The sequence below is a fragment of the Sparassis crispa genome, assembly GCF_003851025.1.
Source record: "Sparassis crispa DNA, contig_000004F, whole genome shotgun sequence".
In the NCBI taxonomy this organism is placed as follows: domain Eukaryota; kingdom Fungi; phylum Basidiomycota; class Agaricomycetes; order Polyporales; family Sparassidaceae; genus Sparassis; species Sparassis crispa.
Genome location: NW_020939751.1, coordinates 2,569,997 through 2,587,656, shown reverse-complemented (window position 1 = coordinate 2,587,656; position 17,660 = coordinate 2,569,997). Strand labels below are relative to the sequence as shown.

Below are 17,660 nucleotides of genomic sequence, written 5' to 3'. Positions count from 1 at the left end.
TTTCATCATCGTCTGGCGGAAAGCTACCACATCCATGGTGTGCTGGACACCGAATAGCAGCGTGATTGCTAAGCCCTCTCACCGTCAGCGCTGTTAACTGTGCACAGCAGCTACGTAACCTCGCCTTCCATCAACTACCGTGATGCATATCACCAAAGGCGATGCGCCTCGACCGTCTTCGCGAGCGCTCGAATCACGATAAATAGCGCATCAGGCGCGCTCACTTTGCGCCCACACATTGTATTCACCGACTGTACTAAGATGACGATCGAAGTCATCTACGACGTCCCGCTGAGCTCTCTGAGAGACAAGACGGTGGATCTCTCTTCCAAGGGCACGCCCAAGCGCTACCGCCTCATCGACTGCGTGCAATTCACAGAGAAAGAGAGACTTCGCATCTACGAGATGGAGGGCTTCCCAGGTTTCTCCTACTGTGCGATCTCGTACGTCTGGCGGGGGAACCCGATCAGCGCCGCGCATGCTGCGCAGGAGAAGTTCGGCGCCTTCTCGGTGCGCGGCGCGGAGGACGGCGACAAGGTCGGTGTCGACACGCTCATGCACGCGTGCACTGCCGCGGTGAAGCTCGACACGAAATACGTCTGGCTCGACAGCCTCTGCATCATGCAGACGAGCTCGGCGGACCAGTCGTTCCAGATCAAGAGCATGCACCACATCTACCAGTCGTGCGCGGCGTGCCTAGTACTGCCCGGGGGCATGCGCCACCTCGTGAGCCTCGAGGCGGACACGGCGTGGATACAGCGAGGGTGGACGCTGCAGGAGGTCGTCGCGCCGAAGCAGTCGCTGGTGCTGTTCTCGTGGAAGCACGGTTCGGGGCAGTTCAAGCGATCAAAGACACATGTGCATGAGCTCGTCTCGCGGCGGTCAGCGTACGCGAAGCTCACGCAGGTGTTGCAGCTACACACGAGCGACACGGTGTTCACGGGCAGGGACGGTGGCGACCAGCACCTGGACCTCACCATCCGCATGTTTGGGAACACGACTGAGGCGATCAAGAGTCATGTCTGGGCCCTGCTCGGCGCGATGCTGCTGTCGAACTTGGACGCGCAAAAGCATGCCATCTGGCGCAGCGCGTTGATGCGCACGTCCTCGCGCCCCGTCGACATGGTCTTCAGCATCATGGGCCTTTTCGGCGTCACCCTCGACCCGAAGAAGTTCGCCAAAGACGACCGCGTCGGCGCAACGATCGCACTTGCGCAGGCCATCCTCAAGAAGGGTGGCACCGCGAGCTGGCTTGCGTCCTCTTTCCACTTGCCCCCTAGCAGACAGCTCTCGAGCTTCCCCATATTCCCAACCACAACCGTCTCCGGTAAGGCATACATCCCTACAAGGAGCCTCGAGGGGCTCGGGCGCGTGGACACCGACCAGCCGAGCGTGCATGTAGAGAAGGTGATTGACGGGCGGTGGCCACCTGGCTGGTGGCTGGACCATGCGCCCAAGGGAAGCATGGACGACGCAGGGTACCTTAAATTCACCGCGAAGGCGGCTCCTGCGGTCTTTCTCCGCCGAAAACGCACCGGATTTCCCGAGACGGCGAACATGGATCCAGTGAATGACCAAGGGTCGACGGTCATCGCCGCCCTTGACGGCAGCTTCTGGAAGCTGCCAAAGGCAGGCGAGAACGTGCGCAGCGGCTCGAGTTCGTGCGCGTTCATCGTGTTCATCGGGAATGCGAAACTGTATAACTTCCCGTGGATAGCGCGCAGGGTATGGGCCGAGGGGATGACGTACGGCATCGTTACGATGCTCGTAGAAGAGCATGCGTCCGGAAAATTCAGCAGGGTGACCTTCGCATTCTTGGGCGACAGGTTCAAGTCTATGGTGGAAGGCTGGCACAGCATGACGCTTAGCGTGGGCGGTCCTCAGGCGCGGGGTTGATGCGCGCTGCGCTGGAGTGATAACATTGGACGTAAGTGTAAATGTATGGCAGCCTGAGCTCGAGGAAATGCACAATCAAAGTCCAAATGTATCTTCACGGTACTCACCGAATGTAATTTATACGGAGACGTTGGAGTACGCCTGAAGCTTGAAGGCCGACTGTATGCGGCGTTGTCCTGCAAAGAATGCGGTCGGAAGTGGTCCGGTTTTACTAACACTATATATGCTAGAGGAGCAATGCCAGGAATCGGGTAAGAACACTGAGATTTAAGCTTGGAGATTAAGAAGACATCGTATGGAGTTCGTACATGCTTTTTCAACTGTATTACATAGAAAACCGCCCTGACATTATACACATCCAGAATAAGAAGGTATAGAATAACACACCGCACGGCCGATCATTATTGTTGACCATCCTGAAGTTACCAGAGCCATCATTCATCGAGTGTCAAGTCGATCACATCATCCGACGAGAAGTTGAAGCGTAGAGGCTTTTCTTCCTTCTTCACAGGCAAAGGATGGGATCGGAAAGCCCTCGCATTGTTAATTTTGGTTTTAATACTGCGCACTTGTTTCTGAGCATCGCCCAACTGGCTCTGCAGCAGAAAGGCGTTCCTGTCAGTAAATGGAGAGCGCCAGTGCCCAGTGTCACTATGGCGAGAGGAACGTGCCTGAAAAAACTCAATGTCTTGTAACTTTTTCTCTGGAATTGTCTTTCGCCGTTTCGTCTCGCGTTCGCCCTGCGCTGGAGACTCAGCGGCTCTCCTTGGGCGCATGACTCTCCCTGTGCTCGGTGGCATTGACGGACCTCTTCTCGCTCTCACAAGAGATACATTTGCACGTGGTATCGTCGCAGAGGAAGAGATAATGCCTTCGGCCTTCAGAACGTCTGTGGCGTGGACTTCAGTTGGATAAAATCATGTTTATCAGCGGTGGACTCACCACGTGGCTTGTATCTGAAAATGAAATTAAGGAACGGATTTTCATTTGTGTCCAGGGTCTTCGCCTTTGTGTTCCGACGCGGTTGACAGGGATGGGCGTCTCCCAAACTACGAGCCAGATTGCCTCCTAGCTCACATAGAATAGGTCACTGGATGGATTGGCTCACGAGATGCAATGCACGCTAATCTTTTTTGTCTCCTCGTGCACAGGACCCACGTCCTCCAACGTCTTCGGTTCGAACCCAACGGTTCTCCTTTCCAGGACGCGGAGGAAGCACACGCTAATTAAACCCAGCCTCTCGTTAGCTCTGGATGCATCCAAGAATTGATCGTCATCTGTGATAGGGATGAAGAAATTGGCCTGGATGAGATTGCACAGGCGACATTCGGTGTAGATGAAGACCATACCCGTCGTCTGAAGGTTTGCAAACTGGAACGGCCGTCGCATATTAATTGCAGTCCTGATCCCTGTGCGATAACCCCAACAGCCAGGCTTCCCGCTAGTATGACCAGCCGGTCGCCCGTCGAGATAGCACCTGACGGAGAAAGCGTGTGTGGCTGCCGAGCCAATCCGCCACCGCACTTCAAAGTTCTGCGAAAAATCATCGTCAGAAAAACGATAATCTGATGTTTGCCGTTGCCAAGCCGTACCTTCCCTGCCTCGCTTGGGATGTAGCAGGAGATTGTATTTGTGTCCTCGATGTGTACAACATACTCCTGAAGGGTCTTCTCTTGCGAGAAAATGGAAACTTCTATATTGTTCAAGTGCATGGCGAGAAATTAGGAGAGACAGTATAGGTAAGGATATAGTCTTTAAAGGCAGACTGTAGGAAAGCAGTTTCTGAGAGGGGGAGGTATGTAACCGCATGACAACCACGATATGCGGCTGAGGGCAACAACGCCATACCAAGGGTCCGGACCAATTGGTCGACCGATTGGTCGGATTGGTCCTACGCGTGACTTCGGACCAATCTAACCCTAACCTTAATGCACCAGGCCCCAGGAGCCCACCCTATTCTCGTATTCATGGAAAGGATCCATAAAATATATTTTATACTACAAATCCCTGCAGAACATAATCTGAACAGGGAAAGCTAGGAGGGGAAGGAAAATTGCAGGCAAAGAAAAGGTAGATGTGTACCAATATTGTCATACCCGGTAACTGACCACTGAGCAAGAGTGTGAATTGCACGTAGGATACAGATGGTGTCACAATGAAAAGCACCCATGTGAGGCAGGGCAACAGATGGGTAGAGAGGGGTGGGAAATGGCGGGAGACTGGAGGCTGAAGTGTAGGCCGCGCACCATGCACAGCATCGCTGAGTGTTGGCAGCTAGCCCTGCAGTACATGAACTGCACGGGAGCCCAACACAAGCACGGAAGATGGTAGGTAGGAGGCGGGAACACAGCGGGTGGTGACGCGGGGTCTTGCTGACTGCCAAACAAGAGATACAGGCCGCGAGCGGTATGTGGGGTATGAGTTACAACGGAAGACAAGTGGGGCTTGGTTTCAGTCCCACTGCGCGCGTGGAGCAGCAGGAGGCCCGACGTGGGTGTACAATGGCTAAGGGACAGATGTGCAGAGATGTGCATTGGCGCGTGAACGAAGGCGGGTGGCGGTGGACCAGTAAACATTAGCATCACGAGAAAATAAGAAAATACATTGGTTTTGCTCACCTGGTGTGTGCTGATTTCAGAACGAGCATGCCATCAAACTATCATTCAGTTCGACGGGAGAACGCAGGTGCGTGCAGTGACCACCGTGCACGCATGTCATTCCGAAAGCTGAAACATCGAGGAGGTAGAAATCACGAAATGAGAACTAGAAGTCCCGTTGTAGACTTTAGGCCTGTCAGAAGATGGATGATATAGAGAATAAAACCTTCTCGCTGACGTGTCGGTGAGAAAATCCTGGGCACGATTTTGACGCTTCGCGCCAAAACCCCTGGGTGGGCGGCGGCCCGTTCCCCTTGGGAAAAGCCTTGGTATGACCAATTTTCCCGGCTGAGGCTGAGTGACACGACATGACATATCATGTGATAATCAGTAACGCGCTTCACCACAGGCGGTCCACCACTTATCCACCGGTTAACTTGTGTCTTCATCTCTCTGGGTTTGTGTTCTCCCTCAGCTTTCTCAAGATTCAGAACCGGACAGTGGGGGTAAGAATGATACAGCATAGTGCGAATCTGATAAGGTGAATATGTATGTACAGAGTAAGATTTATGAGGCAAGAGATGGCAAGATAGTATCTCACCATCCATCTGCAAAGGTGAACTCCTTCTGTAGAACAGCCCCTGCTGTAGGTTTCAGTAGAATTGCCACACTTATGTAGTACTATGTAGGACTGTATAGGAAGATGATCATTATGTAGGATTCTGTAATTTTGTGGATCTCTTAGCGGTGGATGCAAGATGTGATTCATCAACTGAAACATTTATGCATTTTCTAGCAGAGCTACAGGCCTATGCTAGTGGCTATGCCTTCCACTCAACCACTTCATTCAATGTCTCAGATCTTAGGACTTGGACATTTCTGGCCCTGCCTATCTTTCCATCATGCTCAGAAAGTTCAAAGTCTTTGTCTTCCTGCTCTAAAGATCTCATATGGCCTACATCTCGAGTGAAGCTGGGAAGGTAAGCCTTGAATTTTATGATTATTCCCAGTATTTCACAATTATTGGGTATCTTTTTCTTGCTCAGACCTTTGAGATACGATGGTTGAATGTTGATCAATGCACGATCAGTGGTTATCTGACATTTGTGTGATGCATCCTAGATGATCAGTGATCAGGTGGCAGAGTCTCTCAATAGAGACAGCCAGGCAGTTGTTGTTCCATTATCAGAATATCAATGAACCAAATACAAACTTTTACCTTCTCAAGCTTTATTCTATCTGGTGCAATGTTTTGTCTTTTGATAACTTGGGTTTGTTTCAACATGCCTGCACTTGTAGACGATGAAGATATCAGTGTCATAATAGTGCTTGTTCTCTGGATTGCCAAGAACTACAAGTTAACCCAATATATTCCTGTGCGATATGCTGCTGTTGGCCCTGTGCACGAGAGCAGCAAGAATGCAAGAGTCCACTGCATCTCATATGCCACTGTTTAATGTGCTGCCTGTGCTGTCATTCATGCCCAATGTTCTTACATGTAATCCAATCGATATGTATTACACTAGCATCAGGAAAACCTAACTTTTTCTTAGGGACTTAGTTGGACTTTTGGGTCTGGCAACCCTTATTTAAGGCCATAAGTGTTTAAATAAGTCTTAATAAGTCAAATTTCAGACACTCAGGGAATATGACTTATGCCCTATTTGTCCTTATGTCCTTAAATAAGAGCTATAAGTTCATTTAAGTCATTCATCAGAAAGAACACCTTTAGTGACAGGTTACTCTAAGAGCATTCTAGAGCATTCTAAAGCACTTTAAGTGCTCAAAGCACTCAGAGCACTCAGAGTGCCCTCAAAGAAAAGTCTTTTAGGCAAAGTTTCTCAGACATTCTCAGAGTACTCTCAGAGTGCACCTAGGATACTCCTATAAAGCACTCAGAATTCTCCTAGGTTGCCCTTATATTCTTTTAGATTATCATCAAGGAACTCTCAAGTGTAGATATTAGAAAAATAAATATGTTGCCATTATACTATTCAGATTAGCAGTGAGTACCAAGGATCTAAGTTTAAAAAGTGATTTTTCAACTTGTTACCAGCCAGGACTGAGCCATCAACCTCGAAGGTAAGTCTGGCAACCCTTATTTAAGGCCATAAGTTTCAAATGTTGATCAAATAATACTAAACACTTTAGTCACCACACTATATCTGCTTATAAGGTTACACTCATATATAATATATATATAAGATTTTGCTAAAGGGACTTGGACAAATTCTGCCAATCATAAGAGGGTAGCTAAGTTAAACACAATGCAAAGCATGCTTATAATCACATTTTCAGTACGTACTTTACAATTCAACTACATTACAATCTTATCTTTCACAAAAAGACACAAGCACAAATGACCTCATTTATAAACTCAGAGGGTCAAAAACAATATAATAGCTAAATAGCAGAAGCAAAATATGTTATAATGCAAACTATTATATAAAGTAAAGAGTGAAATTTTATAACAGCCTTATAAATGCAACAGATTATTTCTCAGAACATCTTATAGATACTGTAAATTCTATGAGTATCTCAAAGTGATTCAGAGTGCTGCTGAGATACTCTGAGAAAGTCTGAAATTCCTAGAATTGCCCAGACTGCTTTCAGATACTCTAAGATGCTCTAAGACACTTTGGAAAAGTACATAGAATTTAGAGCAATAGTGTTTTTCCAGATAAATAATCTGTGAGATGTGCAAAATTTAGTAAGATGCTCTAGAAAAAGCCCAATTTCTGAGGGTAGCTCAGGCTGTGCTAAAGTACTCTAAGATACTCTGAGCTGCTCTGAGCTACTTTGGGAAAGTTCATACTCCCTAGAGTAACCTAGAGCAAAAGTGTTTTTCCTGATGAGTATACTAGTACCGTATCTTGAAGTGAATGCAAAGTCAAAAATGCTCATGCCTCCCTTCTCACTGCTATGCCCTGTTAATCATTCTCTACCACTAATCCCCCAATTGCTACTATTAGGAATAAATTTTTATAGTTCTGGAAATAGACTCTGTTAAAATGTTTTCATAACTATAGGAGCAATGTTGTATCAGAATTGTGTTTCTGCTGTGGTTCACTGGGTAAGTCTGTCACTGGGCTATTACAGTCATTTATTTATTTATTTTTGAGGGATAATATGTTACACTAGAATAGGACACTTAGGTAATCTATCACTCCTATAGCATCAGGAAAATCACTTTTTCCCTGAGGATGTCCCAGGAAAGGCTTTTTTTCCCAGGCTATCTGAGGCGTAATCAGAGTGTCTGAAACCTTCTCAGAGCAACACAGGCAACGTATCTATTCCTCAGGTAGTCTCAGAGTATCTCAGACTTGTACTACAGATACAAAGCATAATTCAAGCTACCATATGGTCTTATATGCGTACAGGTTAAGCCAATTATTTACTAGAAAGGAGGAACAGAGATCTAAGATGCTATCAGTTGTCCACATCATATCTGCCTTCTTTCCAAAGATTGGAATTAACATACAGCTTTGTTGTATGCTTGTTAATGGAATAATTGACCCTGCTGGTATACCATCAGAGCGATACTGCTTCTTGATAGCATACATATTGCTAACAGGTTCTGCAGTGTGCTTCAAGGTGCTATCAGCCCATTCAGTCATGTTTGTGAACTGGACTCCCATTTACCCTGACATTGTCATGAACTGGACAGCCAGCGGACGTCAGCCCATCGGTCTGTGTAAGGAGCTGTCAGTGATCGGCTCATGGCGATGAAGGGAATGCTGGAGCGATGGGCCCACCGCCATAGGAGTATTTCTGAGCGATCGGCCCACCACCATGATGCAACTATTATACAGGCATGGGCCCACCGCCGCGGTGATAGTTCTGAGCGATGGGCCCACCGCCATAGGTGTATTTTTGAGCGATCGGCCCACTGCCACGGGGCTATTATACAGCCATCGGCCCACCGCCATAGGTAGTGTTCTGAGCGATCGGCCCACCGCCACGGGGCTATTACACAGCCATTGGCCCACTGCCATAGGTAGTGTTCTGAGCGATCGGCCCACCGCCACGGGGCTATTACACAGCCATTGGCCCACTGCCATAGGTAGTGTTCTGAGCGATCGGCCCACCGCCATAGGTAGTGTTCTAAGCGATCGGCCCACCGCCATAGGGATATTTCTGAGCGATCAGCCCACCGCCACGGGGCTATTGTACAGCCATCGGCCCACCGCCATTGGAGCTGTTCTGAGCCATCGGCCAACTGCCATAGGTAGTGTTCTGAGCGATCAGCCCATCGCCACGGTGCTATTATACAGCCATCGGCCCACCGCCATAGGTAGTGTTCTGAGCGGTGGGCCGACCGCCATAGGCAGTGTTCTGAGCGATCGGCCTACCGCCATAGGTATATATTACACAGCCATTGGCCCACCGCCATGGGTAGTGTTCTGAGCGATGGGCCGACCACCATAGGTAGTGTTCTGAGCGATCGGCCCACCGCCATAGGTAGTGTTCTGAGCAATGGGCCGACCACCATAGGTAGTGTTCTGAGCGATCGGCCCACCACCATAGGTAGTGTTCTGAGCGATGGGCCGACCTCCATAGGTAGTGTTCTGAGCGATCGGCCATGGTGCTATTATACAGCCATCGGCCCACCGCCATAGGTAGTGTTCTGAGCGGTGGGCCGACCGCCATAGGTAGTGTTCTGAGCGATGGGCCCACCGCCATAGGTAGTGTTCTGAGCGATCGGCCCACCGCCATAGGTAGTGTTCTGAGCGATCGGCCCACCACCACGGTGCTATTATACAGCCATCGGCCCACCGCCATGGGTAGTGTTCTGAGCGATGAGCCGACCTCCATAGGTAGTGTTCTGAGCGATGGGCCCACCGCCATAGGTATATTTCTGAGCGATCAGCCCACCGCCACGGTGCTATTATACAGCCATCGGCACAACCCCATAGGTAGGGTTCTGAGCGATGGGCCGACCTCCATAGGTAGTGTTCTGAGCGATCGGCCCACCACCACAGGGCTATTATACAGCCATCGGCCCACCGCCATAGGTATATTTCTGAGCCCATAAGCATGGGTCGCCTGAAATATCTGACTAGCCCGGGCATAGCTGAGTTATTTGCCTTGCCCTAGGTTGTCAACTGGGCTCGTATCGTGTCCGTGTCGTCTTGGTGAAGCATGGGTGGGTGAAGGAACATACCGGATGATTCGTCAGGGAGTAGCATAGGTGGATGTATGAAACATGGAGATTGGTCGGGGGGAAGCATGGGCGGATGTATGAAACGTGGAGATTGGTCAGGGGGAAGCATGGGCGGATGCCACACCTGGTTGCCCGAGCCAAGAAGTAGACCATACGAAGTGAACGGATTGTACCCGAAGTCAACCGAAGAGCACGAAGTAGACGAGGATGCGGACGTGTGCAAATCAGCGTACGAGCCGAAGGACACCACAGAAGAAGGGGGCTCCGACGCCGAGTCATTGCTCATGCGGCACCTCTTGCTCAGACCTATCGGCCCACCACCATAGGTGTAGTTCTCAGCGATCAGTCAACCGCCATGGGCATATTTTTCAGTGATTGATCCACCGCCTAACAGGGCAATGATGGAGCTACCGCCGGCCAATAATTTCCACGTAATCCACCCATCATTCCCTCCAATTCTGGTTAGCTCACTATCAGCTCTCCTTGCAGTATCACACTCTCTCCCACTGTGGGAAGGGTTGGCGAACTGTGGCGAATATCCTTCGCCATCTGAACATGGAGTTCAGAATGACTTCGCCAAACTCTCTCAATTGGCATCGGTGTTTCGAGACATGCATCAGATACAATTTGAGATGTGCCCTTCTGGGTAGAGTATGTGGAGATGAATGGCGGTCCTTTCCACCATGAGTAGGGTTGGCGAACTGTGGTGGATATCACTCGCCATCTGAACATGCAGTCCAGAATGACTTCGCCAAACTCTCCCATGTGGCATTGGCTTTCGAGCCATGCATCAGATACTATTGGGGATGTGCCCTCCTGAGGAGAGTATGTGGCTACTATGTTTCGCCTTACCACACCAGGTACATTGCCCAGGTACAAAGACATGACAACCTTATATTCGACACACTACAGCACGAACGGACGCCTGGCATTGGGCGATTACATTCCTAACTCACGCAGCTGCCGCGTCGCCTCCTGCAGCTCTTCCAGCACCACATCCAGGTTCTGATCTGTCCTCTCATGCAACCAACTAGTGAGGTTTGCGACACGAACATGCAGCTGTTCAAGCTGCACCAGTGTAGACTCGGAGACAGTGTACACCTTCTCCTACATTCTCGAGGTTCAGCAAGACTGTAAGGTGCTGGAACGTACCACTCACCCAGGGATCACCAAGTTTGTACCACCAGGCCTCCATAGGGCTCCCCGCCGGCCCAACCTGACGATCCCATTTCCACCAGTAGTCGGGTGAATCCTTGAGTAGGTTCTTAGGATGAGGAACGAGGGTGGTGGGGCGTGGAATCGCCTTGACGTCAATGCTGATGGGGCGCAGAACTTCGCGATTGAAAGTGCAGATGGTGAGGACACTGGCGATAACTCCGCCATGGTCAATATGGTCAGCATGACCCGCCAACGCGAGGTCGCCACAGATACCCCTGACGGCGAACTGCACAGGACTCAGCAGGGTCAGGCGATATCAGCAAGAAAGGCGTACCATCTCCCAGCGCAAGCCTTCCTCCCAACGGACCTTGGTGAAGTGATCTGGGTCAGGCTCCAGTGCCAGAACAGCTTCTTGGATCCTCCAAGTGTAGACTTCCAACTGCAACCTCCCTCTGGAGAACAGGCAGGGGCGCGCATCTGATGTTGAAGACTGGGCAGACATGATGGTGAGTGGATGATCCGAGGTTGATATCTGATCGACCTTATCTGATGTCTGATGTCATGCGATTGGAGAGCACATGCCGAGATGAAGCCCTCAGGTGAGGATGGAGGTCACTTCGCCAAATGTGATATTGGTGAGTAGGAATTACATACATGATGATCACTACATCGATATAGCAAACATGAATATGCGTACACCCCAGTGAACCCTGACTCAAAGCACATTTTCATCGCCCACCCTTTCGTCCTCAATGTCCAGGGCGAGGATGTGGCTGAAGGCGTCAGTGGCGTGGCTGGCGAAGGTCCGCCACATACTCACTTGCCTGGCGGCATAGCAAACATGACCCCGCCAGGAAGGATCCGTCATCTCGAGCCAGTGAGCCCATCGTTCCACATTCCGCTTGAAGGTGGCTATGGTCCAGGCCATTTCCGAGTGGACCAAGACACGCTCCTCCCTCCATCTCTCATATCGAGCTCTGGCACGCAGCTAATTCACTCTATAGACTGGAGGGTGAATTAGCAGGAGGCCTAGAGATCGATCGGACAATTACGAACACTCGTCCATCCATTCTGATGAACCTCGATCTCCAGCGACATCCATGGTCCAGAACCAAGCCAGGTTGATGTTCCTGAGCCCGGAGGTGCTAGCCTCGATGACGGCAGTCTTCACGTGCAGGTCCTTCTTATCCAAAGGGCGATAGAGGGCCAAGTCTTCATCGGTGGCGCCCAAGCGCATAATGGCACGTCGGTTGGTGGAATAGAGCTTGGCGCAGGCCAAGATGGTCTGATCGGCAGCATGAACCTCCGCCTGTGCACGGGTCATGGTTCCGACGCTGTTGGCGGGACGAACCCTCTTGCGGTAGAGGTAAGACTTCAGTCCAAGTGCCATGCGAAGCTCGTGGAGGATGTCATTCATCAGGCCTTTGCGCAACTCCAACTCTTGGGCTGCCAGGGTCTGGAGCCCGTTGGCGACGGCGGCCACGAATCCTATCTGCGAAGGTAAATTCAAGGAAGCTCGCTCGGGAGGAATCGCATCCTCGCCATACTCAGCATCCTCCGGGTGTATTTGAAAAGGATTCTCATCCAAGAAATCCCAGAGCGCACCATCGTCATGATCTTCCATGGCGGGAATGTCCTCCAACCTTCCCATGAACTTCTCAGAGCGACGTTGGAATGTGAGAATGCTGACTTCGAGGTGCTGACGGCGCTCGAGAGTCTTGAGGTCCTCCGCCATGCTCGGATTTTGACCCGCCTTGCAGATATCATTCGCAAGCTTAAGCCTGAAGGCCGTCAGAGCTGTATTTTTGTTAAGATGAGGCAAACTCACTGTGCTTCTTGAATTTTGAGGCCAGTCGACAACCATCTGGCGGTGCCCTTCTCCAAGCCCTTGGCGGACTCCTCGCCCGCCAGTCTGAGTTGGGTGAGGTCTTTACCCGGGGCTTGCATTCACGTCAACTACATGCCACATGACGATGGAAGGATACTCACCCTTCATGAGCTGGACATCGAAGGTGTCCATGATCTTCGGATCATTTTGGCGAGCGTCCATAGCATCGTCGTACTCCTTCTGCCATGCCTCAAGGACATCCTCATCTGTGGATGCAGATAAAGCTTCAAAGGACTCCTTGCTTCGTGGGAAGCCCAGGAGCACGCGTTTCCACTTTGTCATCAAGGTTGGCACTATAGGCAGCATAAGGCAGGTGGCAAATAGGGAAGGAGGAACCAGGCTCACCCATGCGAGTCATCTTCTTCCAGTTGGAGTCATTCATGTGATCGTCAAGGACTTCTTGGCGGTGAGCTCGGGTCATGCCCCTGGTACTGCCTGAGACCTCATTTGTGGGCGCCCACAGGGTCTCGATGACCTCGCCATCGACCATACCAGCGCCAACTATAAAGTTGGGCGAGAACCGTTGGAAGCAGCAATCTTGGTGTCCATGCACATGAAACAAGCCGATGCCTTGGTCTACCTTGAGCTCGAAGGGCATCCTCAGATAGGCGCTGTGGCGGAAACATTTGCGGACATGGATGCCATACTGGCACATGATGTCATACATGACGAGGATGAGGGTGATACCGGTGAGGGTCAGGAGCGCATTGCTGAGAGAGTAATCCATATTCATTTGTCTGCAGAGGGTGCATCAGTGAGAATGAATCATGACAAGAGACATATGCGAACCTTTCTCCCTTCTGGAAATCGACGACAGTATGAGGGACGAAGAAACCATGTCTGGCGCAAGCAGTGGCCCCGATTCCTGTGGCGTTGAGGTTGGCGCAATCCACATTGGCCTGATTGACAGCACGGTGCTCATGACAAGTGGAGCGCTGGTGGGCTTAGGAGTCAAGGGCGGAAGAAGAACGTGCAGCCAGACACGCACCTGATGCGACTCCATGGCCACCGCCAGATGAGCCTTGTAATCCTCTTGGCCGACCATGAATGCCTGGCCGTCACTGAGGGTGACGTCCTCCTTGGGGTGCTTCATCTTCATGTGCTCTGCACTGAAATTGCCATCCATGACAAAGCCGCGTTTGAACTTCCACTGCACTGGATCCGCTTGCCAATCGAAAGGCAGGTTGAGCCCAGGCTGGGGACAGGCCGGACAAAAGATGGCGAGGCCACCCTTCTCCACAGGATGGAGGGCATCGTGTGAGAAGCCGTGCCACTTGTGATATTTGAGTTGGCGCCATTGGCGGGACACCCACATCAGCTCACGATAACGGTCCTGGCGAGGAACTGGCATGAACGGTTGGGCCATGGGAATGCATGTGAACACTTACGGGAATGGTGCCAGGGAAGGCATTGCTCGTGACCCGTTTGAGCTTGCTGTAGTAGTTCAATGCCGCCGTCTTGCACTCTTTGTTCTCCAGAAGGAAATTGTCGAGGACGGCGAATGTGAAGGCGGTATGGGGATCCTTGACGGTACCAGGGTAAAGTCCCATTTGAAGAAGCTGCATGTCACGCTCCACTGCCATCTCACACTGGCATCAGTCAACGCTGATATGGTGAACGCCAGAGATGTCGACAATGACTATGATCTGATTCCCGTAACTATCACGGCGAGGTGGCCGGGAGAGCACCGGTGGCACATCTTCCTCCCAAGTGGGATCGGGAGCATTGTCGGTTTGCCTTGCTTCACCGTCAAGGGTGCCTGCCAGAGGTGCAAAGTTGAATGGGACCGCACCATCATCTGAGACCTCGCCATCATGTGCATTTAGGTCTTCATTGGAGGCATTCCAGAAATTGGACCCCGGGGCCACCACCGGCACAGGGTTGTTATGTGCTGTGAAGGCGCCCAGAGGGCAGGGATCTCCGCCATGCCCCAAATGGATGCAGACGCCAACCCGATACAGTGATGTCGGCTTAAAATACTGACCCTGCCAATGCTCTATCCGATGGAAAGGAGCATGCTGATGGCTGTTACGACAGCAGTCAGTACAGGTGAGCGGTCTGCCCATACAGTCCAGGCATCGCCACCGTCCCTCGCCAACCTTGCATTCCGCACAGTTTCTGGGCTCAGGCGAGGCTTCCATCTCGACAATGGCATGAAGATAGTCATCACGGTGGGGTATCCAGTCCCTCATGAAGTCATTCTGGGTCTATCGCGCATGGTCAGACCGTCAGATGGTCATGGCGGGAGTGCCCACCTTTGTCTTCCGAGCCGCCAGATCCAGCTGAATCGGCACACCTATGTTGCCCAGGACGTCGCCATCATCCAAGTTAAACAAGGAGCCTGAAGCTGGAGCCTTCGATGGACTTTTGGAAGGCAATGGCACGTTTGAACCTGTGGGCATGGGCAAAGGTACGTCCACATAGCGTACTCCCCTAGTGGTCTGCTTAGCTACCTTGGTCACAAACTCAACCTCGTCATCCAGGTCTACAACGAGCCTGCTTTTGTTGCGTCTGCTCATGGTTCAGGTCAGTGGGGAGTCGTATTCCAAGCCAATCGATGAGCATTGTGTCCCTATCGCACAACACGTGCAAATCACACACGGCCTTGCTGCCCACCAGACTACTCATCAAGGTGGTTAAGAATGACTGCAATGCCTGGGCCTTATCACCTCGTGGTCTCTTTAGGCACCATATCAGTGTTATGCAGATAAGGATGCCATGTTGGCGAGAGGTCCGCCAATTGTATGTTGCCCTCAGTGCTAACTTTGCCTTGACTCGGAGTAGCATAATGTTCAAAAGGGAAATGTGCACTTGCACCGCGCGCTCGCCAACACTGCCGCCATCTGCCCCACTAGCACTCACAACTTCTCGACTGAATACATTTCGCCACCACCTCCGCCAACTTCGAGGTCCGCCAACCATACGCTGCCATCAGTGATAACTACACCTTGAGCTGAACACTGTCGAGATGTGAAATGCGCACTCATACCGCGCGCTCGCCAACCTTCAGCTAGGATTCGGAAATTCGTGACTCCATACATTTTGCCATCACCTCTGCCAAGTTTGTCCCGCCAACAAAGCTGCCATCGACAGTCTCCATCCCCTGCATAGTGTTCTCATCTCCATCAGTCTTTGGCATGATGTCCCTCTAATAAGCGAGCCAGTTAGGACCTGTTCTGAGTTAGGAATGCAGACTCGGTGATGAACTGTGCACATGCCAATGTGTGAGGCGTAATATGAAGCTTGCATCCAGTGGGGCGCTGGAATGCCTAGCCTGTTCTGAACACCCTCTCGCATGAAGTATGCATAGACGAGCCTTTCGCCATCTGCTCGAGTGATGCCATGACGAATCGCCTTTCCACAGAAGGCTATGACAGTTCCAGGACTATAATCGATGGCGACACGCATGGCGGGGAACTTCAACCACGCGCAAGTGTAGTTGCCCAACATCGCCAACAGGTCGTAGAATGTGTATCTTGTCTTGCTATCTCGGTGGAAAGGAGTTTCCCGGTTGGCGATCACCTGGAGTGCATTGAATGGCAACGACCAGTTCAGCACCATCTCTCGCAATTCTGGGTCTTGCTGGATCAAACCCAAGCACTGGCGTCCTGTGGCATATAGCGTTGGGTGAACGACAGCCAGGATGGCACCCAGCAATGCGGAGGAGTCATGAATATCATGCAGCCAACTTCTTCCGCCCTCAAGCTTCAGGCTGGCGGAGGTCTCCAGCCTCCCAGACTCCATATGCTGCAAAGGCTGTCCAGACGCAAGGCAAATGGCGTGGCGAGGAGACCCACCTCTCTTACTTGTTGGAACCAACCTGGCGAGAGACACAAGGAGCCCGCTGGGAATTGGGCACACTCCTCAGGAGGCAAGAAGTACAACAGGTTGTGTCACCAACTGGCGGTGATGCTGGAAGGCTTACTGGCTGCTATTGCTGGGTGTAGGGCCCTGGTCGCTTGGAGCATCTTCGTCTGACAAATTTGTCAGATCACAGTGCAAGGCTGGGCAAGCCACTCACCTGGCGGTCTGGTATCAACACTCTTGGAAGTATCCAAGCCAAGATGCATCCGTGCATGTCCACGAGGGTGGCAGGCTGGTCTATGCGTATTTCGCTCTCACCAAATGGAGGAGGCCACTTCCATTCCAGTTCTGCCTCGAGGACTTCATTCTGCCCCGTGGGCTGAATCGAAAGGCTGTCGCAATATCTATCAATGTCCCACTGCAGCCTTACTATTACAATGGCGTGATCAGTGTGATCAGACCTGCGGCAAGACTAATGACTACCAGGATTAAGGATGGCCTTCACAAGAGCATCTGCAATGCCATTGCACTTCAATAGGAGGGCGGATGGCATGGACGGAGGCACTTCTATAGATGGCGCAGAATGGGCTGCATGAGTGGCCAGATGGAGTTTTCGGCGGAACATGAGCTCCAAGACTCCTGCTATCTGATCGGTCAGTGGCATGGGTGACAGATTGCTCATCTTGATACTGTCTGCCAATCAATGGGACGATTACAGCATGCATCGGTTGAAGGAACGCACAGGTGTATGGCGGGCTCAGGCAGTTGGCTTGCAGATGCAGGGGAGAATGTAGGAGGGGCCAGAATGGCAAAGAACAGTATGCATTCATCTGCCTGCATATTGCTTGTAAGCACGTCCCTTGCACATCTCACATGTTCATCATGCCGCCGAGCCGGACTTGATGCCGCCATGCCGGATCACGGGCCGGGTGGTCCACCATGTCTGGGCCCTTCGTCACTGCCATCTAATTGGCCGAGCCTAACTCCGAGGAAGCCCTTTATCCCACAGATTGGCATGCAGATGATCGCCAGATTGCCTCCGCCCAGCATTCGCGAGATGAAGTTGGCGTGGTGTGCTCTGCCATAGAAGCGGCATTCAACATTGCCTTTCACCAGGCATGAATGCTAGTGCATACCTACTACCACCTCCCGC

The 17,660-nt window shown here is 51.4% G+C and overlaps 7 protein-coding genes across 7 annotated transcripts; 1 reads left to right on the top strand and 6 right to left on the bottom strand.

The window, feature by feature from the left end:
• Positions 1-261: 261 nt before the first annotated feature.
• Positions 262-1,896, top strand: SCP_0508750 (hypothetical protein; the record flags this gene model as incomplete). The annotated part of the gene is made up of 1 exon (XM_027758930.1): positions 262-1,896. The coding sequence occupies one exon, from the start codon at positions 262-264 to the stop codon at positions 1,894-1,896; it is 1,635 nt and encodes a 544-aa protein (XP_027614731.1).
• Positions 1,897-2,330: 434 nt separating this feature from the next.
• On the bottom strand, positions 2,331-3,608 carry SCP_0508740 (hypothetical protein; the record flags this gene model as incomplete). The annotated part of the gene is made up of 6 exons (XM_027758929.1): positions 2,331-2,492; positions 2,568-2,785; positions 2,839-2,945; positions 3,005-3,173; positions 3,246-3,429; positions 3,489-3,608. 6 exons carry the CDS (start codon positions 3,606-3,608, stop codon positions 2,331-2,333), a joined length of 960 nt encoding a protein of 319 aa, XP_027614730.1.
• A 5,978-nt stretch (positions 3,609-9,586) lies between these two features.
• Positions 9,587-9,943, bottom strand: SCP_0508730 (hypothetical protein; the record flags this gene model as incomplete). Its single annotated transcript, XM_027758928.1, has 1 exon — positions 9,587-9,943. One exon carries the CDS (start codon positions 9,941-9,943, stop codon positions 9,587-9,589), a length of 357 nt encoding a protein of 118 aa, XP_027614729.1.
• Positions 9,944-10,596: 653 nt separating this feature from the next.
• On the bottom strand, positions 10,597-11,317 carry SCP_0508720 (hypothetical protein; the record flags this gene model as incomplete). The annotated part of the gene is made up of 3 exons (XM_027758927.1): positions 10,597-10,764; positions 10,817-11,101; positions 11,150-11,317. The coding sequence occupies 3 exons, from the start codon at positions 11,315-11,317 to the stop codon at positions 10,597-10,599; spliced, it is 621 nt and encodes a 206-aa protein (XP_027614728.1).
• Positions 11,318-11,863: 546 nt separating this feature from the next.
• SCP_0508710 (hypothetical protein) lies at positions 11,864-14,253 on the bottom strand (the record flags this gene model as incomplete). Its single annotated transcript, XM_027758926.1, has 7 exons — positions 11,864-12,596; positions 12,644-12,755; positions 12,805-12,996; positions 13,049-13,440; positions 13,493-13,638; positions 13,692-14,036; positions 14,092-14,253. 7 exons carry the CDS (start codon positions 14,251-14,253, stop codon positions 11,864-11,866), a joined length of 2,082 nt encoding a protein of 693 aa, XP_027614727.1.
• A 45-nt stretch (positions 14,254-14,298) lies between these two features.
• SCP_0508700 (hypothetical protein) lies at positions 14,299-15,222 on the bottom strand (the record flags this gene model as incomplete). Its single annotated transcript, XM_027758925.1, has 3 exons — positions 14,299-14,728; positions 14,789-14,910; positions 14,959-15,222. 3 exons carry the CDS (start codon positions 15,220-15,222, stop codon positions 14,299-14,301), a joined length of 816 nt encoding a protein of 271 aa, XP_027614726.1.
• A 491-nt stretch (positions 15,223-15,713) lies between these two features.
• Positions 15,714-17,347, bottom strand: SCP_0508690 (hypothetical protein; the record flags this gene model as incomplete). Its single annotated transcript, XM_027758924.1, has 7 exons — positions 15,714-15,851; positions 15,899-16,450; positions 16,501-16,547; positions 16,605-16,677; positions 16,725-16,936; positions 16,991-17,196; positions 17,250-17,347. The coding sequence occupies 7 exons, from the start codon at positions 17,345-17,347 to the stop codon at positions 15,714-15,716; spliced, it is 1,326 nt and encodes a 441-aa protein (XP_027614725.1).
• Between the last annotated feature and the right edge of the window lie 313 nt (positions 17,348-17,660).